The following is a 23973-nucleotide window of genomic DNA, read 5'->3' on the forward strand; positions in this document are numbered from 1 at the left end:
TGCTTTGGATAACACCAAGGTTGTTATGGGGGAAAAGTTCTAAATTATAAACAAGTAAATATCAGGATGACAAAACTGGTGATGGAAATACACATATTTGTGTCAAGAATTTGAACAAGAATGTACATTTCTTGCACTTTTTGGTGTTGTGTCTTATCTGTGTTATATCGACCAACAAAATACAAATATTTTTTAGCCAATGAGAGGTGGGTAAACTATTTGTCTTCTGGTGACCGTCTTAATTGTCCTTGGAAACAAACCCAGGGGGTGAAGATAGAAGTGTCATGTCACCCAGCAAACAAAACAAAGCAAACTGATTTGGAAATAACATTTACACCGACATGAAATATTTTTAAAATTGCAAAATGGCACACACACCCATAGCCTAAATTCTAATTTCACTTGTGATTGCTGGAATCAAGGGTCCTTTGAAACATTGTTTGAAAAAGCCCACCAAGATCACTTCAAATAGCTATTTTTCATCTCACAGAAATTCATGGAAAAGATAACATTCTCGGGCAATTTTCAAAACCCTCCTGACAATTTGATATGGTGGCTAAACTGTGGAGATCCAAGAGGATGTTTTCTCTCCTGCTCGCCTCCTGCGATCGGCAGTCGGCTGTACTGTTTCACCAACCTGCTGAATTCACCTGGCCTTTCTGGCATAGCCCCCCACCCACCCATTTTCCTATTTCAGCTGTGGTGAGGCACATAGCCCTGAGAGAGTCCACTTCTCACTCTGATCTTTTCCGACGCCAGTTTTCCTGCCTGAGAATCAGCCGAACCGTCCAGTATTATGTTACCAGACTTAACGCCGTGTGGCAGGAACTCTGTTGTAATTCCAAAAAATCACGGCGTCCAACTTACAAACTTGCAGAAGACCAACGAGCTTCCACACCCATGAGGTGCTGAGCACAGTCCCTCTGGGGCCTCGGAAAGTGATGAGGGCTCTGAACTATGCAGCCACAGTTCCATCTCCTGGCCCAAGCTGCCTGGAGATACCCGACAGCTTCTAGTCAAGGAAAAATAGTATTCTCTTCTAATCATAAGCACCAGAACTCAAGTGTGATGGGGGAACCTGATAACGACTCCTTGCTGCTCCCACGCCTCCTGCAAGAGGGATGCTTTGAGTTCTTGCTTATTTGGAGCTACTGACAAAGACAGGCAGTCACTGAAAGGCTCCATGGCTTGTGTAAGATGGTCCCCAGCCTCCATAAAAAGCAGGAAAGGGCCTATTCTCCTGGCCCAGCCATGACAGAAGGACATCCTCTCAAATGACAAGGCAAAGTCCCTGGGGGCTCTGTCAGTGGCTGTAGGGAAACCCACTCCCCAGGAGGTATTGAAAGGGACCTACACAAGCCAGTCGGCAGGTCCAGCCTTCAGGACATCACTTAGGCTTGCCCAAAGCTAGCATTTTGGAGCTGCAGAGAGTGGGGTTAGCGTGGGGGCGGCTGTACTCAGTTGACACACATTGGGCACAACGGGTGGGTTCCCAGGTGCATTACCACAATCCTGGAACACAATGGCCTCCTGTGACTCCCTCTGTACCTCCAGTGTCCCTTTACAGATGCATAAATCCCACTGTCAAATCAGACTTCACGCTGCTGAGGGCAGGCCAGAGCTCTCATCTCTGTACGTCCTGATTGGTCGGCACTTGTTGATTCAACTGAACCCAACCTAGTTGCCACACACGATTATTTCTGCGGAAAAATGTCTTCCAAATTCCACACAACCGGGCTACAAGTCAACTTTGCTGCCTGAAATATTTTTGGTGAGTAGGTACAAGAAAAAATAACACAGGATGGGCAGGGGCAGGGAACAAATGAATTTGGGAATGGAAGCTACTGCCAATTGGCAAGTACCTGTATTAGGTAAAAGCACGAGCAGTTGCCAAATACCTTTCCACGAACACATGATTTCATACAGGACCTTTGAGGAGAAAGGAGGCAGAATTCATCCTAACTCTTAGTGTGTGAATGTGTTTGTACCTCACATTACTCTCCCTTTAAGACCTTTTCTCTGCCAGGCGCTGTGGCTCACACCTGTAATTCCAGCACTTTGGGAGGCCGAGGAGGGTGAATCACCTGAGGTCAGGAGTTCGAGACCAGCCTGACCAACATGGTGAAATACTGTCTCTACTAAAAATACAAAAATTAGCTGGACGTGGTGGAGGGCGCCTGTAATTCCAGCTACTCTGGAGGCTGAGGCAAGAGAATTGCTTGAACCTGGGAGGTGGAGGTTGCAGTGAGCCAAGACTGCCATTGCACTGCAGCCTGGGCAACAAGAGTGAAACTCCGTCTCAAAAAAAAAAAAACAACAACAAAAAACTTTTCCCCAAGGAAGTTCGGGACTGCCCGGTTTAGGGGTAAAGGGCAGAAAGAAATACTTTGTTACACGATCTCTCAGAACCTCCTCCTGGTCAGATCTTGGGTGCTATTAACTCAGCTTTCTTTGCTACTCCTGACAAGAGTATCCCATCGGCTTATTAACTTTATACCAGTAAATAAAAGTCAAGCTCCATGTAAACCACTCAGCCTCACTAGAGTGTCCCAGGAGCCATCAGAGACCTCCATGGACAGATGTGGTCCTTCGCAGAGACCACGATTAACTCATGCTCTTTATAAAACTAGGTTGAGAATTCAAAATAATTGGATTTACTACCGTGAGATTCACCACCAGCCCACTTATGGAAAATTCCGCTTTGCGGGAAACGTCTTCTATAAACCAAGCTACTTCATATTGATTTAGAGCAAGTATTCCTGGCAAACGGAAAGACTCGGGAGACTTCAAAAAAAACAAAAAAAGAGTTTTAGAAACCTTTCATCTTGTTTTAAAAACAATTAAACTGCCCATTTTCCTTACCAAAGAAGAGAGAAGAACAAGGCGTAACCAAGTGGACTGAAAACTAAGACAGCAGCTGTCTTGTGGGTGTGGGGTTCGCGGTAATCAATCTTCATGCTCTTCTGAAATAGAGAAGAATTTTCCCCTTCCCAAGCCCCGAGGATGTGCCAAGAAGCAGTTTCTGCCGAGAGGGTGGAGGAAACAGTGAAGCCCTCACCCTCCCAGGACACCCACGTTCAGGGTGCTTTGTTCACATCCATGGATGTCTGTGTGGCCTCTCCTCTCTGTCCTTCACACACGACCCCTCCAGTGGGCAGAGGATGGTGACACATCAGGAGGGAGCAGCCTGTGGGGGACAGGGGCACTCCTCGATGCCAGAAGTTAAAAGCCAACAGTCCAGAACCAGGCTGGGCGCACGGTGGCTCACGCCTGCAATCCCAGCACTTCGGGAGGCTGAGGTGGGTGGATCATTTGAGGTCAGGAGTTCGAGACCAGCCTGGCCAACATGGTGAAACCCCGTCTCTACTAAAAATACGAAAATTAGGCAGGCATGGTGGTGCATACCTGTAGTCCCAGCTACTTGGGAGGCTGAGGCAGGATAATTGCTTGGACTGAGGAGGTGGAGGCTGCAGTGAGCCAAGATTGTGCCGCTGCACCCTAGCCTGTGCGACAGAGCAAGACTCTGTCTCAACAAAAAAAACAAACAAAACAAAACAAAAACAAAAAAACAAAAACAAAAACCAAAAAAACTGAAAATACTGAATTTACTCTAAATACAAGTCTGTTATCTCAGATCCAGCATGGAATCAGAGGACAGGATTATAGACTCGGCTCTGTGCCATGGTAAACTACAGGATTCATTATCTCACCTATGCCTCAGTTTCCTGTCTTGATGGGCACCTGCCACTCTGTCCTAGAGTTATGCCTGCAAGGAAATGAACTGGAGCTCAACTTGGAAGAGTTGCATGTGGCCCCTTATCGTAAAACAACGCCAGGAGGTATCTGTGTCCACGGCTAGATGCTCAGATCACAGCTGGTCTTCCGGTCTTTGAGGAACTTCCACTAGGAAGTGGGAAGACGCGATGCTCCCCTGCTGGTGGGGGAGGGAACACCAGCTACTAAATCAAATTGCCATCGAGTTTCTAAGAGTTTGTGATACTGCGCATCAGAGAAGAGGTGAGAAGATTTCTTTCAAACAGTGAGAGAGAAAGATGACATTTCTACCCAGCAGTGGCCTTTTCAGAGATGCTAAATGGAACTTAAAGATCAGGAAAAATAAAATTAAGCTTCGTGCTGTTAGAACCCCAGACATACACTTCAGGGGAGAATTTGGCCTCAGTAAGAATGACATCAAGACAAGGAGGTAATACTGAATGTGCTTGGTCAGGTTGGCTTCCTGTCAGTAGTGGAATTTGCAGCAGCAGGGGTATTAAAAAAGAAAAAATTAGACGATGAGGGACTTTTACCAGGAGCATCTTAATAAACAGCTGTTGCTTCACCCGGGTTTCTAGTATTGCAATCAGATTGTTGGCAGGTAAAAATCAGGCTGAAACACAGGATCGTTCTCTGCCTAAAGTTTGTTTTCTGCCCAAAGTCACGGAAGATGAGCAGAAGGCTTTTGGGACAGCTCCGATCTTTCTGTTGGTATAGCCTCCTCTACTAGTCTCTATTATCCTTCACCTAGAGCTGTCATTCATGAGGAATGTATTGCCTCTAGCAATAGATCAGGATGGCAAAAAAATAAGTAAATAAATAAATTAATTAAAATCATCTCACCAGGCCAGGTATGGTGGCTCATGCCTGTAATCCCAGCACTTTGGGAAGCCGAGGCCGGCAGATCACCTGAGGTCAGGAGTTTGAGACCAGCCTGGCCAACATGGTGAAACCCTGTCTCTACTAAAAATGTAAAAGCCAGGTGCAGTTGTGCATGCCTGTAATCCCAGGTTCTCGGGAGGATGAGGCAGGAGAATCGCTTGAACCTGGGAGACAGAGGTTGCAGTGAGCTGAGATCGTGCTACTGCATGCCAGCCTGGGCAACACAGCAAGACTCCGTTTCAAAAAAAAAAAAAAAAAAAAAAGTATCGCCAAAGAGCAGCTTACCCTGATTTTTCCAGTAGCCTCGAGTTTCACCACAGGCATGAGAAGTCCCCATGAAAGCACCGTACTGGTGTGTAATTACCATTCTCATCTGAACAGGGACTGCTGTTCAGATGCTCCCAAAGCCAATCATGGAGGAGTGAGGCTAAGGAACGGGGAGGGAGTAGAAGCTGGGGCTGCTGGGCGTTTGAAATGTGGGAGGGCCTTGAAACTCCGCGGGATGGAGGAAGTCAACTGTGCCAAGGAAGGCACTTCAAAGCAAAGTGGCCACAAATGGCACTGCTGTGTGGCCCTCTAGGGTCTCCCACGGGGGCCTACCTGGTGTGTGATCACGGCATGACGCCTACTCTGTACTGAAGTCAAGCCTTTCTTGTGAAACCTGATTAAGAAGACTGCTAGAGCCATTCTAGGGTTTTGGTTTTTAATCAAGACAAAGAAAAAAATGGAGCTACACAATGCTGCCATCCCCCTCTTTCCCACCACGACAAAACGTGACCTCCATCCCACATCAAGTATCTAAAGAAGCAATTCCAGATGGAAGACAAGTGCCTTAAAAACACTGTGTTCAGAGTGACTGTGGGGCTGCCATGTGTGGGATGGGGCTCCTCAAAGCTGGGCTGGGTTTACGTTGCCCACATGCAATGAGTCAGATCCATGAAGAGCAGCGGGCCCTACAAGTCTCCCCACTTAGGGGGCCCTGTCCTCTCCGACACAGGGGGTCTGGCTGCAACCCACGGTGTGATAAAATGTTCACTGTGGGCTGTCACCGAGTAGCTGTTGAGAAAGAGAGAAAATTCTCATCTGGATGTTCCGCCTACTCATCTGTGCCCTGTATGACAATTTCTCAGTTACATAAAACCCTGTTTCGACACTAACAGTCGGAGAGGATGGGAACAATGATGTAATGCTTATAGTCACGGACCAAAATATGGTATTTAAGTGAGAAACAAATAAAAATTAAGCTCTCTTGGGGAGCAGCCACATAGAGGAGTGGAGATGAAAGGACTGGGAACAGAGGCGCTGCGGGGAAAGACGAAAAGAATCGAGACCACTCAGAAGACAGAGGTGGGGAGGTCGGTCGGCTGAATCCTTCTTGGCTATTGGGAGTGAAGATGGGAAAAACGATGGCCAGTATCCTTGACACGTAGATATTTACATACTTAAAGGATACCAAATCACAAGCCTACAAAAACGTACAATGTTCAAACCAGAAAAAAAAAACACAGGAGATGTTTAGCCCAGCACATTTATTTTATATACAAGAAACTGAGAATCCCCAAGTTTAAGTGAAAGGCACAGGCCTCCTTCATATCTAACCAATGGCAGACAAAGGAAGACGCTTACATTCAAGTCCTCTGCTGTGACTGCCACCAACTATAGGCTGGGTGGCTTTGAGGACAGAGGTCCTCGCCCCAACACTGTGCTGGCTGGAACCCGTGGTTTCCAAGAGCTCATCATAATCCCCAGCCCCATATCAACTTCTAGAAGTGCAGTGATCCCCGAATTAACACCAATCCTCTAACTCAGTGAAAAAATACATCGAGAATGTTGACCAACTGTTCTCCATCTCTTTTTAGAGAAGAACAAGACGAAACACGTTTAAACTATTTTAGGCAAGTTAAGACCAAGCTAGACCAAAGATGTCTATCGTGGCCTTGCAGCCAACACTGCAACTAAGTTCCAGAAGGAAATGAATGATTTCTTCCCCGACAGCCTCAGGAACATAACAGTCAGCCACCATCTAAAGCATCAAGGTGCAGTTCTGCTTCTAGACAGAACGATGGACCAGCTGTAAATGTTCCTTCTTATTTCTGAGTGACATCCATAATGGAATAGTGTGGCTGTGGTTGTGCGCTCCACATAAAATATTGCTAGGTGGTGAACTGTCACTGAATAAGGCTCCAAAAAAAAAAAAAAAATCTCAACTAGGCACAGTGGCTAATATCTGTAATCTCAGCACTTTGGGAGGATGAGGCTGGAGGATCACTTGAGCCCAGGAGTTCAAGACCAGCCTGAGCAACAAAGTGAGACCCTGTCTCTACAAAAACAATTTTAAATTAGCCAGGTGTGGTGGTGTGCACCTGTAGTCCCAGCTCTGCAGGAGGCTGAGGTGGGAGGATCACCTGAGCCTGGGGGATCGAGGCTGTAGTGGGCTATGATCATGCCACTACACTCCAGCCTGGGGGACACAGCGAGACCCTGTCTCTTAAAAAAAAGAAAAGATAAAGATGGAAAACAGGCCGTCATCCACCAAATAGAAGTTTATCATCTGTCTCGTCAATTATGTGATTGATATGGATGTTTTCTGTCACTTACTACTGATGTTCGGTGATTCAGGTATTTTAATTAACGCAGCTGAGCAGGCAATATACATAATTTTACTAACTTCCTTAGCTCTGACTTTTATTCCGAGACCAAGGGGAATGTTATACTTGACTTAATTAAGTGGACTCCCAATCCCGGTCAATACCATACTGACAGCTACCACGGGCTCCCAAGGAGCCACTTTCTATCAGATGGGCCCATCGTTTCTCCTCAATCATCACCGAGTACAATTCCACCAGCCCTCTCTCCAAGGCCAGTGAGTCTGTTCATTTCTCCCAGATCCTCCAAGAAGGAGCCCGTGACTCTCGGCCTCTGCTCCCCCTGCCTGCTCTGCACCTGTGACTCTCCTTACTTTTGCTCAAGTCCTACCCTTCCTTCAAATCCACGTCCTCCCGGAGTTTTCCCCTGGTCATTGCAACCCTTAATGATCCCTCTCATTCCTGTATTTTTTAGAGATGGGGTCTCACTCTGTTGCCCAGGCTGGAGTGCAGTGGTGTGCTCATAGTTTGCCATGGCCTCAGAGTCCTGGGCTCAAGGGATCCCCCTGCGTCAGCCTCCTGAATAGCTGGGACTACAAGTGTGTGCCACCACACCCAGCTACTATTTTTTTAAAAGAGATAGGGGTCTTACTATGTTGCCCAGGCTGGTCTTAAACTCCTGGACTCAATTGACCACACCCAGCTACTATTTTTTAAAAGAGATAGGGGTCTTACTATGTTGCCCAGGCTGGTCTTAAACTCCTGGACTCAATTGATCCTCTCACCCTGGCCTCCCAAGGAGCTGGGATTACAGGCATGAGCCAATGTGCCCAGCTTTCATACCTGTATTTTAATGTTGCTTCTGAAATACACTGCCTCACATGAATCTGTATGGCCCATCTGCCACAATCTACTGGAGAACCTGTGGGTGTTGGCAGAGCCAGCCCTATGAGCTGCCCACAACCCAGTGATATGGATGGGGGTGCCCACCATCTCCCGCTATCAGTGAAGTGATGCGCTGCCTCCACAGGCCACGGTCCTTGCGAAGGGTATGTACGGTCCAGGCAGCCGCCACATGTAAAAGGGTGAAGCTCAAAGTGCTTAGTCCTCCTGCCTCCTCCTAAGGCACCTTGTGCATTGGGATACTTGGGGAAAAAGCACCATTTTCGGTTTCACTGTTAGAGAGCTCATTTAAATTGAAGTAATAGCTTCATGTTGGCAGAATTAACTATTCAGCTGAATAGTCACTTAGATAATAATAAAACGGTGATTCACAAATTGAAACCAACACTTCTACCTATCAAAAGTCTGAACTCAAGCTATAAATCTATAGATTGCCCTGGGGGGCATGGAAGATTTTCCTCATCCGTATTCACATATTTCTTTCAAAATACAAAGACACCATGCTAGGCTGGGAGCAGACAGCAACCCCTGGCTTGGGCCCAGGGGATAGTGTGGTCCCTGAATCAGAAGTGGCAGCTCTCTCTCCCTCCTTCCTCACAGCTGCCAAATGGGGCTGGGCTCTGCTCTGTTCAAATGGAAAACTTTCCAGCAGGGATGAAGCTGCAGTTTCTTTGCTCAAGATTCAAAATGGTGCCCCAAGAGCCTCGCAGGGAGAAGCCATGGCTGGTGAAGGAGGTGGGTGGTTGGGGTGAGCCCCACAGTGGACACCATGCTGGTGCACTTACCAAGACCCGTTTTGCCTTCTTCTTGCCATTCCTCCGACCACAGTGCTACCACACTTAATTAATAGTTCAGCCAGGGTCAGGAATGGTGGCTCATGCCTGTAATCCCAGCACTTTGGGAGGCCGAGGTGGGTGGATCACCTGAGGTTGGGAGTTCGAGACCAGCCTGACCAATATGGGAGAAAACCTATCTCTAATAAAAATACAAAATTGGCCAGGCGTGGTGGCACATGCCTGTAATCCCAGCTACTTGGGAGGCTGAGGCATGACAATTGCTTGAACCCGGGAGGCAGAGGTTGCAGTGAGCTGAGATCATGCCATTGCACTCCAGCCTGGGCAATGAGAGCAAGACTCCATCTCAAAAAAAAAAAAAAAATTCAACCAAATCCTCATCTTACTTGACTCAGTAGCAGCAACTGACATGTGATACTTTCTGCATGGAGCACTTTCTCCACGTGGTGACAGGGAGCACGCCACTCTCTGCCAGCGCTCTTTCTACTTCACCCACTGCCCCTTCCCTGTTTTGGTCTCTTCTGTGGGCTCCAGCTTGTCCTCCTGACCTCTCCACCCTGACGTCCCCAGGACTCGGCTCCGGGACCTTTCCTCTCCTTCATTGCCTATCCTGGTTCACGGCTTTAAAACGCAGCCATAAATTAACATCTCCCAAATCTAGGTGATCCTCATTACTCAAGGATTCTGTATCTGCAAATGTGCCTACTGGCTAAAAGTATTCGCAACCCCCAAATCAATACTTTGTGGTCATTTGCGGACATGCGTAGAGTGACCAAAGACTTGAGTTGCCCGATGGCAAGTTTCAAGCTGAGGCGGAATGAGGCGGTGCTCTTCCTTCATGTTTCAGCTCCGACTGTAAACAACGGTCTTTTCTCACCCTCTATCTGGTGTCATGTTTTTCACATTTTTGGGTTTTACTGGAGATCTCCCTGTTTACAACAGCCCCAAGCATAGTGCTGAAGTCTGTCTAGCTTTCCTAACAGCAAAGAGGCTGCGACGTGCCTTTCAGAGAAAATCGGTGGGTTAGAGAAGCTTCCTTCAGGCGGGAGTTACGGTGCTGTGGGCTGCAAACCAAAGTTAATGATTCAACAATACATATTCAATAAGGTGTCTTTAAACAGAAACACACACTCTGAAAATGTTGTACTGATCGGTTCATGAAAATGTGACCAGAGGCTCACAGGAACCCAGCCTGTGTTTCCCTTAGGAGCAATGGTTCAGTATTGGTTAATTCAGTGCTTCCAGCTATTTTCTATAATAGAACATGACGACTGTGAACAGCGAGAATCGACTGCGCATAGTTCCAGGGACACGTTCCAACTGCCCTCTTGGCCTAGTCAACTTTAACAAACTGAAACCAAGCTCCTCCTAAGGCATCTGCAATCTATTCATCCCCCAGGCTCTTCCACCTCCAGTAAAGATGACTGCACCCTCCTGGGGCACTCAGGCCCACAAACCTCTGAATTATCCATGCCTTCTCTCTTTCTCTCAAACCCTACTTTCAACCTTTCAGAAAACCTTGAGGACAGCGCCTTTGAAATATACCTGACATCTGATAGCTTCTTGTCACTTCTGCTGCAACCAATCTGGACTAAACCCTTGCTGATCGATGCCTGAGGCTTCTCACGGTCTCACCTGATCAATGCCAGAGTCTTCCCACGGCCTCCTTCCTCCACCCCACCCCCGCCATCTATCCTGATCCCAGCTTGTGTCCTAGAGCAGCAATCGCCAACCTTTTTGGCACAAAGGACCAGTTTTATGGAAGACAATTGTTTCATGGATATGGGACTGGGGATGGTTTCGGGATGAAACTGTTCCACCTCAGATCATCAGGCATTAGAGCTCTCAAAACGAGTGCGCAACCTAGATCCCTTGCAGGCCCAGCTGACAATAGGGTTCGAGCTCCTACGAGAAGCTACTGCCGCTGATCTGATAGGAGGTGGAGCTCAGGCAGGAATGCTCGCCAGCCAGACTCTCACTTCCTGCTGTGCAGCTCGGCTCCTAACAGGCCCTGAATCAGTATCGGTCCAAGGCCCAGGGGTTAGGAACCCCTGTCCTAGAGGGATCCTGTTAAAAACAGTGTGTCACTGCCTTAGCACAGAAGCCTCTGGACGGCATCCTATCACCAAGTAAAAGCTAAGGTCTATACAACGATTTCCAAGTCCTGGTCCACATACCCCTGCTCAGGACTTCTCCGACTGCCTCTCCTACTCCTCTCCTTCCTGCTCCCTCTGCTCCCTGCCGCTTGCCCACATTCTCCTGCCTTCAGGCCTCCGCACTGCGCCTGGAATGCCCTCCAGATACTTGTATGGTCAGTTCTCTCGCTCCTATCAAATCTTTACCCACGGCCACCCTCTTAGTGAGGGCTGCCTGCACACTGTAGTTAAAATTGCCACCACCCTCTGAACACACGCACTTCTTATCATCTTTTCTGCTTCACTTTTCTCCATAGTACTAAGGCCACCTAACACATGAATGAACTTAGCTATCAATATTTGCTTTATATCCCGTGTCTCTCCCACTCAGATGTAAGTGCCACTAGGGAGGGAATTTTTATCTTTGTTTCTTCTATTTCTATTGAGGTACCCACCCAGTGCCCAGAACAGAAGGTAGACAATAAATAAATAATTCTTGAAGGGCTGAATGATGTAGCCCTGAGCATACATTATGCTGACCTGAGCATACATTAAGCTGACCTGTTTGCTTTCTCTCTCACAATACTGCTGAATGTTTTGAGGTCAGAGTTTGTACCTTATTCACATTTGTATTCTCTCTCTCTCTCTTTTTTTTTTTTTGAGATGGAGTCTCGCTCTGTTGCCCACACTGGAGTGCAATGGCGCAATCTCAGCTCACTGCAACCTCTGCCTCCCAGGTTTAAGCGATTCTCCTGCCTCAGCCTCCTGAGTAGCTGGGATTACAGGTGCCCGCCACCTTGCCTGGCTAATTTTTTGTATTTTTAGTAGAGACGGGGTTTCACCATATTGGCCAGGCTGGTCTGGAACTCCTGACCTCAGGTGATCAGCCTGCCGTGGCCTCCCAAGGAGCTGGGATTACAGGCATGAGCCACCGCGCCCAGCCCATATTTGTATTCTCAGACCAAACACTGTCCACTTGGCCCTCGTATCCATGGATTCAAAATGTGTGGATCCACAGATCAAAAATATTTGAAAAAATAATAAAGGTAATACAAATGAAAACAATACGTATCTGCATCAGGTATTATAAGTAATCTCGCGATGACAGTACAGAGAGGCCACGCCTAGGTTATATGCCAACACTATGCCATTTCATATGAGGAACTCGACCATCTGAGGATGCTGGTATCTGCAGGGCGTGGAGTATCTTGGAACCCAGCCCCCGTGGATACCAAGGGATGACTGCACACAGTACACAGCAGGAACTCAATAAATGCATACTGAGTGAATGGCACGGGAAGAGAGAAAGAAAACATGGCTAAGATTCATGAGCTGTGTGTTTTTACTAAATGCAGTAGTGTCTGCACAAACATTTAATGAGACTCACAGTGAAATGAGAGACACAGATTGATACGAACCCTAATGCGAATGTGATCAGACCATGACGAGAAAAGGGTCATAGAAAGAACCAGGATGTCAAAAGACAGAACAAGGTGATATGAAAGCAGTCAAAGGAGGTAACATTTAAATTGGGATTTGGCAGCTGAATAGGAGCTTGCCACACAGACAAGGGAGGAAACAGCCCAAGTTCAGCTGGTAACTGCCTAAGGGATGTCCTCTAGACACAAGCTCTTCAAAGCAGCCCCTTCCCTCCTCTGAAGTTGTGTCCCCTCCACAAGACTCACTCCAGAGGCGCTCTCTTGGTGGAGTTTCAGTGCTCAGTCAACACAAACCAACAGAAGAGCGCCACTGCTACAGTCCTCCTCTCCCCCAGCCTCCTCCAGGACAACCTGGTATCTCACAACATCAATAGCCAATGGCTCCCACTGGCTGTCATTTAGAGTAGCAAGAGCAACAGACTCTTCTCAACACCATTCCTGACTCATCAGCGCCAGACACAGCAATCAACAGACCGAGACCCCGCAGACGGCAGCCACTTAGAAACCAGAAAAACTGCCATTCCGTGGGCTTTGCCAAAACACAGAGAAGTAAAACTCAATTTAGAAAGTGCTGGAGTTTTCCAGCCAAACATGAGAAGCACGTGATGCATACGTAGCTAGGGGCCTTCACTGGTTGTCAGAGCATTTAAATCACAGTCCAAGAGTCAACTTCCTGAACGGAACAGCTGGGCAGGTCACAGTAACAGCACCTTCTCACCAGGGGAGACAGCTGAAAAGAGGACCAGCACCAAGACCTAACAGACCTTTTCATTTTCTAATGTCTGGGATTCCGGGTAGTTGGAACAGGCTCCCCCACTCAGCTTGTCTCGCCTCATGGATTCACGGCTTCCCTGATGGCTCAGACTGAGCTGGAGAAATTCCATGCGTATTCCACACACACTCTTTCCTCCCGCTGCCACCCCAGGCACATGTCCCCCCGCCAGGGACCAGGCTATTCCTGCAACCATTATCACACTATCCTAAAAGAGACGATTGCTGACCATGCTGTTAATCTCTATCAAAGCCTGCACTGGCTTTTGTTTGTTTGTTTGTTTGTTTTTTGAGACAGGGTCTCGCTCTGTCACCCAGGCTGGAGTGCAGTGGCACAATCTCAGCCCCACTGCAACTTCCGCCCCCCAGGTTCAAGCAATTCTCTTGCCTCAGCCTCCCAGGTAGCTGGGACTACAGGTGTGCGCCATCACGCACGGCTAATTTTTGTATTTTTAGTAGAGATGGGGTTTTGCCATGTTGGCCAGACTGATCTTGAATTCCTGGACTCAACTGACCCACCCGCCTTGGCCTCCCAAAGTGCTGGGATTACAGGTGTGAGCCACTGCACCCGGCCATGCACTGGACCTTTCAAAAACGAGCAGAGCAGCCTCTTCTGTGCCTTCTGCATACACACGATCCAGGGAATTGAGCCCCCCTGCAACAGTATCCACACAGCTCCTCCCCAGCCACATTTCCACCACCTGCATCTCCCTGCTTCTAAACCCTGCTGCTTTTTTCCCTTCCCCTTATTTTGTTCTCTAGCCGGCTTAGCCTGCTCGTGTCTTTCCTCCTCTGAGTTACTCTGAAAATGAACAGCTATGACACTCGAGCTTCACATGGCTCTGTAATTATATGCAAGAACTTGAAAAGCCACAAAGTGGTCCCAAGGTCATCTGGAGTTTCCCACAATGCCCCTTGTAACCCCTTTAGTTTCAGGCCAACTCTCCTCGGCCTGCCTGGGAAGGTTCTGTGGATGTCCCCAAAGACCCACAGGGATGATGCTGGTCACATAACATACCTCCTCTCTCAGGTGGGTTCACCAGCTGTTCTCACAAAGAAAGGTCACCACACTTTGCATGACAAGAACTTAGCTTCAGTCGGGCGCGGTGGCTCATGCCTGTAATCCCAGCACTTTGGGAGGCTGAGGCGGGTGGATCACCTGAGGTCCAGGAGTTTGAGACCAGCCTGGCCAACATGGCAAAACCCTGTCTCTACTAAAAATACAAAAATTAGCCGGACATGGTGGCAGGTGCCTGTAATCCCAGCTACTCGGGAGGCTGAGGCAGGAGACTCACTTGAACCCAGGAAGCGGAGGTTGCAGTGAGTTGACATTGCGCCAATGCACTCCAACCTTGCGACAGAGCTAGATTCAGTACCCTACCACACCCCGCCTCAAAAAAAAAAAAAAAAAAAAAAATTCCGCCTCAGACTCCATTTTCCATAACTCTTTTCCAACCTCATCTTTTTTCTTGCTCTCAGACGTCCCTAGCTCGTACCCTCTCCCAGCCTTTGGGCTTTCACACAAACTGGTTACTCTTCCTGGGATGCTATCCTGTAACTCCCACATGGCTGGCTTCTTCTTGCCACTGAGACCAAGGCCCAAGTCTCCTCCCTGTCCTCTCAGCCCAGTCCTGATTCCTTGTCACTCCTTGGCAGGCCCCCAGGTTTAGTTTCTTCATAGCACTTATGATCTGAAATGGCCCTGTTTGCTTATTTGATCCAACTAAAACGTAAGCTCCATGAGGGCAGGCACCATGTCTGTGTCATTCATTGCCTTAACCCCGGTGCCTGGTACAGCATCAGGTACATAGTAGCAACTTTACATACATTTGCTGAATGAATGAATGAATGAATGAATGAATACACTGATGTCGGTGAAGGTCGCAGAACAGTCACAAGTATTCTAATGGCGTTTCTCCAGGACCCCAGAAGTCAAAAGATGAACATCAGAATCCAAGTGTTCAGATCTGTCAGTAGTCTTCTCTGCATTTTGGATGTTTAGTACAAAGAACTGGGGGTTGGGATTTAGGGAAAAACTTGAACGCCTAGCATCACAGTACAGATCAGGGTTGACTGATAGATGAGAGTGACTTGGTCAAGGTCTGAACCAGGTTCCTCCATCAATGTTCCTATCTCAGCAATTGGAATGTTTTCTTGTGTGTGCAACTTACTGTTATCTCAGTGTCTCACTGTAAATCACTCAGAAACAGATGCATGCAGGATCTCTGGAAATGGAATCTGGGATTCATCCAAATTAACTACCAGCCTCCCATCAGGCCCACAACCAAATCAAATGTGATTTCTACCCAACTGAGCAAAAGTTTTCAGGGGAAGTCACTTCCCTGCTATGAATTACTCATTCCAGTGTTCCTCAATCTTTTTATTCTTTCCCCCAAGGGAAGTGAAGGCAGCTGTGATTACATGCCAAGCTCATATGCTTCAGACAACTGATGAGTTGACACATGGTGACACCACACATGAGAACATCACACACACACGGGCACATGTGTGCACACGCACTGTCCTTACCAACATAGCCTGGAGTTCCACAGGCAGTGGACATCACGTCTCCTTTGCCCTCCATTTTTGACAATCCAAAGTCACTGATCATGATTTTGGACTCCTCATCTTGACTGTAGTATAAGAGATTTTCAGGCTACAACGAAAATAAGAAAAAAACATTACAAACTACATGTAAAGCTGGGTTAATTGTGGAAGACCCATTCAACTGCAAAAGCTATTCGCAACGTCAGGATGTCCTTGACCTTCGGACATAGTAGATGCATCAGCTAAAGCAGCGGACAATAGAAACAGTGCAGAGAGCCCGGCACAGTGGCTGGCACAGACAGGCTTTCAATCTACGTTAGTCTCTGTCCTTTACTCATATTTTGTCTACTTTAAAAAAGCTCACCATATTCTGAGACAATCGAGAAAGCTGACTGCTGTGCAGACTTGTGGATTCAGGGCTGGGGTTAGGGAAGGGAGATTCCAGGAAATGAAATCACTCTTGCAGGTGCCTCTCTGCTCCTTTTTATAGAGTGATTTTTCTTGAGTCCAAGGGTCTCTGTTTCTGCCCTCAGTAACATGCCCTGGTGCTCTGCAGTTCTGGGAGATGTACTGCACTGCGCCCTTCACGAAGGCCAGCTGAGCCCTGCTCGTTCCTCTGCCAGGGAAGCAGAGGGATGCCATCCTGGAATAAATGAATCTGGAATTGAAGATGTAGCACTCTCCAGCCGTGTACCCTTAAGGGGTTCGCACTTCTGTTCGCCTTTCTGTGAAGCATGAGTTGATTTCATCCTTTGTCTGCTCCTCTGAACAGTGCTCGGGCAGCAGGAATGCACAGCAAAGGCCTTCTTCCATTTCTTATGGCCCCCGTGTTCCCGTCTTCACTCCAGTTCTGCAACATACAGGAGGGGCTGAGAGTGGCAGTCCTGGGGTTGGCATGGGAGCCAATGAAGTATCATTTGCATAGTGTTTTATGCAGAACTCGGGAATCTCATTGTTCCTAGCAAGGAAGGGAGGTGGGGCTTATGGATGCTGAGAAGCTACAGCCTGGGAGCTTGTCCCTGCACTGCTGGGTGGACCTTGAACACAGAGAGGAGCCTGCATTTTTTTTTTTTTTTCCTCAAGAGTTGCTGGACTTGATGACTCCTGGATCCATCATCACGGTGACGATTTATCACTGGGGGACACAATGTCAAGGACTGTCATTTCTGCTGCTGTCCGGGAAAGTCCACCCTTCAGGATAATCCTCACCCAGTGAATGAGGAATCGTTTCCGTCATTTACACCAAACCTTAAACGGAGCGCAGCATGAAGAATCTGACGTGGGAAAGGCATTTCCCCACAGCACTTCCCATCCAGCTCTCCTCCCCAGTCCCAGTGGCGAGCCACATTCTCTCTCTCAGGGGTTTGTGGTGAATCTTGGGTTCCTAAGGGTTGGACTTTAGAAACTATTCTTATGTAGAGTGTGAAAGGAAAATAAATCTCAGGACCCCAAAATCACTAAGCCAGAGGGAAAAGTCAAGCTGGGAACTACGCAAACCTGCCTCCCATTTTATTTCTAAATAACGAAACTACAAAGATAAAATGCCACATTCCTCCCTCACGATTCGCCGATAAGGAAATTCCTTGTGGGCAAAAGACAGACGAAACTCAAAGTATGGCCAGGCATGGTGGTTCACACCTGTAATCCAAGCACTTTGGGAGGCCGAGGCAGGCGGATCACCTGAGGTCAGGAGTTCAAGACCAGCCTGACCAACATGGCGAAACCCCATCTCTACTAAAAATACAAAAATTAGCCGGGTGTGGTGGCACATGCCTGTAATCCCGGCTACCTGGGAGGCTGAGGCAGGAGAATTGCTTGAACCCAGGAGGCGGAGGTTGCAGTGAGCCAAGATTGCGCCATTGCACTCCAGCCTGGACAATGAGAGTGAAACTTCGTCTCAAAATAACTAACTCACTCACTCACTCAAAGTCCTCCCTCTCCTCAAGGTAGACAAAAGCATACCTGATTGCTTCCTCTGCCCTATTGTTTCACTGAGCCAGACTAATGTGTGAGTGACTATTCCTGTAAATGATGTATTCAGTGAAGAGCTGATCAGAGACTCAAAAGAAACCAACCCTTTGTCTCTTATCTACCTAAGACCTGGAAGCTTCTGCTTTGAGTTGTCCCGCCTTTTCAGACCTAGCCAATGTACATCTTACACATATTGATTGATGTCTTGACCGAGCCAATGTACATCGTACACATATTGATTGCTATCTTGTGTCTCCCTACAATGTATAAAACCAAGCTGTGCCCTGACCACCTTGGGCACATGTCATCAGGACCTCCTGAGGCTGTGTCAGGGGCACATCCTTAAACTTGGCAAAATAAACTTTCTAAATTGACTGAGACCTGGCCGGGCACAGTGGCTCATGTCTGTAATCCCAGCACTTTGGGAGACTGAGGCGAGTGGATCACCTGAGGTCAGGAGACCAGCCTGGCCAACATGGTGAAACCTCATCACTACTAAAAATACAAAATTACCCAGGCATGGTGGCAGGCGCCTGTAATCCCAGCTACTTAGGAGGCTGAGGCAGGAGAATCACTTGAACCTGGGAGGCGCAGGTTGCAGTGAGCCGATATTTCACCATTGCACTCCAGCCTGGGCAAAAAGAGCAAAACGCTGTCTCAAAAATAAATTTAAAAAATAAATAAATTGACTGAGGCCTGTCTCGGATATTTGTGGGTTCACAAGAGTGACCAGACTTGTTTAGAAAAGTGGTTCTCGGCCTGCTCTGTGGCAGAGGCACCTGTGAGGGTATTCACTGGCCGGAGATCTTGCCCTTCAGTGGGGCTGAGATGGGGCCCAGGGCTCTGGATTTCGAGCTCCACAAGCAGCATTCTGATATGTCACCATGGCAGTGAAGAAATTTTCAGAACTCACCAAGGCTCCCTCCTTGACCAAACTTGAGGCAGGCTCCTCTGAGTCCCTTGCTTTCCTCGGCCTTGACCTTAAGCCTTGTCTATCCTGCCCCTGCCAGGCCTGCACAGCCCTCTCTTAGCGAGAGTCTCCTAGGTCGGAGAATCCCCCACGACGGGTATCTGATCAAGTTCTTCACTCACCCCACCCCCACTGACAGGACTCCAGGCCAGGGTGATTCGCTATTGAGATTGGGGTGATACAGGAGCTAGAAAGAAATTTAGGCAGATAGTGAGGGTAAAAGAGTTCTCGGCTCCTGGCTAACCCAGTGAAACCCCGTCTCTACTAAAAAATACAAAACACTAGCCGGGCGAGGTGGCCGGTGCCTGTAGTCCCAGCTACTCGGGAGGCTGAGGCTGGAGAATAGCGTGAACCCTGGAGGCGGAGCTTGCAGTGAGCTGAGATCGCGCCACTGCACTCCAGCAAGGCTCTGTCTCAAAAAAAAAAAAAAAAAAAAGAGTCCTCAGCAAGGCTTCCCTTCTAACAAAAAGCAGCCCTATAAATTATTATTATTTTTTTTCTAACAAAGAACAGCCTGAAAAATCAAGCTGCAAACATAAACAGGCAAGCTGGAAGCTTTCACCGGTGAAATGTGGCAGCTGTGCCAATAGAAAAGGGCCACCTGGGGGCCAGGCATGTCCAACATGGAGGCTCCATCTTCCCTTTTCTTTGTCAGCCACGTGTACGCCACTGCACTCCAGCCTGGGGACAGAGGCAACACTCAAAACAAACAAACAAACAAAAGAAACAGGCAACATGGGGCTGGCCAGGCAGAGAACCCATCTGCATCATAAAAGATTAGGGTGGGGATGACTGGGCATGGTGGCTCACACCTTTATTCCCAGCACTTTCGGAGGCCAAGGCGGGTGGATCACCTGAGGTCGGGAGTTTGAGACCAGCCTGGCCTACATGGAGAAACCCCATTTCTACTAAAAACAAAATTAGCTGGGCGTGGTGGCACATGCCTGTAATCCCAGCAACTAGGGAGGCTGAGGCAGGAGAATCACTTGAACCTGGGAGGCCGAGGTTGTGGTGAGCCGAGATCACGCCATTGCACTCCAGCCTGGGCAACAAGAGCAAAACTCCGTCTCAAAAAAAAAAAAAAAAAAAAGACTAGGGTGGGGGCGGCCAGCTTTCATGCCCTATGGAAATGGCACACCTAGCCCTAACTAGTTTTTTGTGTTCTATACAAATGGCACACCTGGTCCAACCAATCTTTTGTGCCCTATGTAAGTCAGACACCACCTCCTCAAGCTCAGCTATAAAACCCCCTGCATTTCACCGCAGACTGGAAACCCACTTGGGACCCCTCTCTCTGCAGGACAGAGCTCTTCTCTTTCCTTCACCTATTAAATTTCCGCTCTTAAGCTCATGCCTTGTGTGTCTGCATCCTTGATTTCCTTGGCATGAGAGAATGAATCTCGGGTATCACCCCCAACAACGAGGCCACTTCAGGGGCATTAGGGATCTGATGAGATAACAAGGGTGGAAGATTTCAGCTCAACTGATTCAGCAGGATTCTTGCTGAAAACTGGACCTACTGGACAGCCAGAGAGCAGGTCCTAGTCAGAAAGAGGACTCAAAGGGGCCTTTGTCAACGTCTAAGTCCTCAGCCTGCCTTTAGCAGGAATCCTGCCAGGTCAGGTTAGCAAAAATCCCCCAATTTCCCAACCACTACCCCATCCCCTCTCTTCTTTGGCTATCAATCCCTGCTCCTCTTGCTGTATTCCAAGTTGAGCTCAATGACATTGCAATGGTCTCGAATAAAGCCTTCCTTACCATTTCAAGTAGCGTCTAAAGAATTCTGTTCTTTAACAGAACCTAAAGAATAAATATTATCCTTCACCCCAAATAATACACAAAGGGATGGCAGTTAAGAGTCACTGTGACATTAAGTTTGTGGATGAAGCAGGAAATTAGAAGAAAATCAACTGTGCACTGAAGGATGTTTCCAATGAGGTTTTATTTATTTATTTTGAGATGGAGTCTCGCTCTGTCACCCAGGCTGGAGTGCAGTGGTGCAATCTCAGCTCACTGCAACCTCCACCTCTTGGGTTCAAGCAATTCTCCTGCCTCAGCCTCCCGAGTAGCTGGGATCACAGGCGTGTGCCACCACAGCCGGCTAACTTTGTATTTTTGGTAGAGACAGGGATTCATCCTGTTGACCAGCCTGGTCTCAAACTCCTAACCTTAGGCGATCCATCCACCTTGGCCTCCCAAAGTATTGGGACTACATGCGTGAGCCCACCGCGCTGGCCCCAGTGAGTTTCAAAAGAAAGTAAAGTGGCCAATCAGTTAAAACAAGAATACTCTCACGCTTAGAAAAGGGGTGGGAATGCTCGAATCTTAAAGTCCATGTGGTTCCTGTTTCCTCTGGATGTTTAGGGATTATCCTTTACTAAACAATAAGGATCCAATCATGGGTGCTGAGAGAGGACAATGCTGTTGTTTCTGACTTTTTATCTTCCTTGTCCAGGAGGTGATAAGGAGCGGAGAGTAAGTGATTTCACACTGCTAAACAAGGCATAATCCAGGCAAGGGGTGGCCAAAGGGCCCAGAGCATCCACACATCCCTCCTATAAAAGATTCATCTGGGTCAATAAAATGCTCTTTTGAAGACCAATTACGCCCAAGGAGGGTTAAATCAACTGGTCATTCACAGTTTAGATCAATACTTTTTTTTTTTTCTTTTTGAGATGAAGCGTCACTCTTGTTGCCCAGGCTGGAGTGCAATGGCACGATCTCGGCTCACTGCAACTTCTGCCTCCCCGCTTCAAGCGATTCTCCTGCCTCAGCCTCCTGAGTAGCTGGGATTACAGGCACTCGCCACCACACCCGACTAATTTTTGTATTTTTAGTAGAGGTGGGGTTTCAGCATTTTGGTCAGGCTGGTCTTGAACTCCTGACCTCAGGCAATCCACCTGCCTCGGCCTCCCAAAGTGCTGGGATTACAGGCGTGGGCCCCCATGCGCAGACGATCAATACTTTTAATTGGCCCAAGACTTAGTAAGGACAGCAGGGCTTTTCCTGTGGGATGGGAGTGGGGGAAGAGGGAAGACTGTGGGGGAGAGGCAGGCTCAGGTATCATCTGGGTGGGAGGTCCCGGTCCCCAGCAGGAGGGCTGTAGGGGTGGTGGCCACAGGGAGAGGGTCTGGCCCACATTGCATCACAGTTCCTCCTGGTGTCCAAAGAGGTCCAGGACTCACAGCAAAAATTAAGTTTTCTGCATATGATGGCATCTTAGAAAGACAACTGGTGGCCAATACCTGAGTTGGAATATCAACTCCAACCCTTTATAGTAATCTACATAATAAGCTTTAAAAAGATCGGAATCAACACACTTCTGGTAACGTTAATGTTATCCATAATCACATTCCTACTCCAGTGATTCTCAACTAGGGGCAATTTTGTCCCCCAGGGGATGGATATCCGGCAATGCCTAGGGACATTGGTAGCTGTTAACAATTCCAGACGTGGTACTGGTATCCATGAGCAGAAGCCAAGGATGCAGTTCTAAATCCCACAGTGCCCAAGTGCAGGGGCTGAGAAACCCGATCCTAATCCACTGAGGCAGGAGCAGGCACTTCCAGTCTCAGTCACTTCATTTTGCAAAAAGAGCAACTGTCTCTAATAGCTTCCTGGGGCAACAAGACATCACATAGCTTTCTATAAGGTACATTTGCATCTGCAGGTAGGCTGGGGCAGTATTCCGATTGCTGCGCTAAGCTTAAATTAACATGATCATCCTCTCTCTATTGCTCTGGGCTTGGTTATATAGGTGGTTTTAAGTTTAATTTTCTTAGCTGTTTATGCAAATTTAGTAGTCCAATTTCAACTTCCTCCTCATAGCTCAAACTCCTTTGTGCCTCTGAAAAGTGATCACAGAAAGGTCCTTAAATTGCAGTGTTCTTTACATAACGACAGGCCCAGTGATCTCAAGGCTCCACAGGATGGAAGCTGCAAGTACTTCTCCAAAAGCATTACGTGGGTTAACTAAAAACATTAACTCCCGTACAGCCAGTCAGCCTTTCTAAGGGAGAGATAAACATTGCCCCTCCTGGATGTGCCTTATTTGCTTAGAAATTATTTTTCTAGTAAGTACAGACAGCTAGCCCATCACCGCACATCCCTGTGGTCACCACACGAACGTGTTCAGAGAGAGCTGCCTCTGGCGTTCTCGAAGCACAGAATTGGCATTTGTGGGGGCACAAGAGATCAGAGAAGGCCTGGAGGCCTGGCACAGAGGTGCCAGGTCGGCTGAGCTAGCCCCTACCTAGCCCTCTGAAGTATCTCCAGGCCCTGAACATGAGCTGACCATGCCCACAGCCATTTCAGATGTCAAGAAGCCTGCAGAGGATGAAGACTCAAAGGGATCCACTAAGATTCCCAAATATCCTCGCCCAGTGGTTTTCCAAGAACAGCTCCCAGACCAGCATCCTCATCACGGGCAGACCTGTTAGAAACCCAACTTTTCAGGCCCCACTGGAGACCTACCAGTGGGGGGAATCAGACCACTGGGGATGGGGCAGCAGTCTCTATTTTCTTTTCTTTTTTTTTTTTTTTTTTTTTTTTTTTTTGAGACGGAGTCTCGCTCGGTCGCCCAGGCTGGAGTGCAGTGGCGCCATCTCGGCTCACTGCAAGCTCCGCCTCCCGGGTTCACGCCATTCTCCTGCCTCAGCCTCCCGAGTAGCTGGGACTACAGGCGCCCACAACCGCGCCCGGCTAATTTTTTTGTATTTTTAGTAGAGACGGGGTTTCACCGTGGTCTCGATCTCCTGACCTTGTGATCCGCCCGCCTCGGCCTCCCAAAGTGCTGGGATTACAGGCGTGAGCCACCGCGCCCGGCCCGGCAGTCTCTATTTTCATAGCCCTCCGGACAATTCTGATATGGGCGAACATTTGGGAAACACTGACTGGGTCAATAGAACATGACAACATGCAGAAAAACCATGGTACTGAGTCTTTATGAAAGAAAAAGCTACACCACTTTATTCCTTGGTTCCCAGTAGCAGATAATGGCCAGGTGTGGAAACTCTGTTTATACAAATGTTTGTGACTGGTTCTTTAAACTGATTTTGATTTCCCACAGTTGCGTACAGCACAGCTTCCAGATAATAGGATCTTCGTGTTTATAATGAGTGGTGGGTATGTGTGCTGGGGTGGAATTTTTGTCTTGACTGGTGCAGTAAGCTCTGGGGGCTGGACCTGTAAATATCCTAGAAT

General features: G+C 48.0%; 1 protein-coding gene across 7 annotated transcripts in view; it reads right to left on the bottom strand.

The window, feature by feature from the left end:
• Positions 1-23973, bottom strand: part of LOC105490615 (calcium/calmodulin dependent protein kinase ID) — a 491371-nt gene that overhangs the window by 50241 nt on the left and 417157 nt on the right. For all 7 annotated transcript variants that reach the window (XM_011756412.3, XM_011756418.3, XM_071070483.1 and 4 more), the window contains one exon: positions 15813-15939. In XM_011756412.3, coding sequence (XP_011754714.1) covers positions 15813-15939 — 127 coding nt within the window. The remainder of the gene's footprint in view (positions 1-15812; positions 15940-23973) is intronic.

This window comes from Macaca nemestrina, chromosome 9 (genome assembly GCF_043159975.1).
Source record: "Macaca nemestrina isolate mMacNem1 chromosome 9, mMacNem.hap1, whole genome shotgun sequence".
In the NCBI taxonomy this organism is placed as follows: Eukaryota; Metazoa; Chordata; class Mammalia; order Primates; family Cercopithecidae; genus Macaca; species Macaca nemestrina.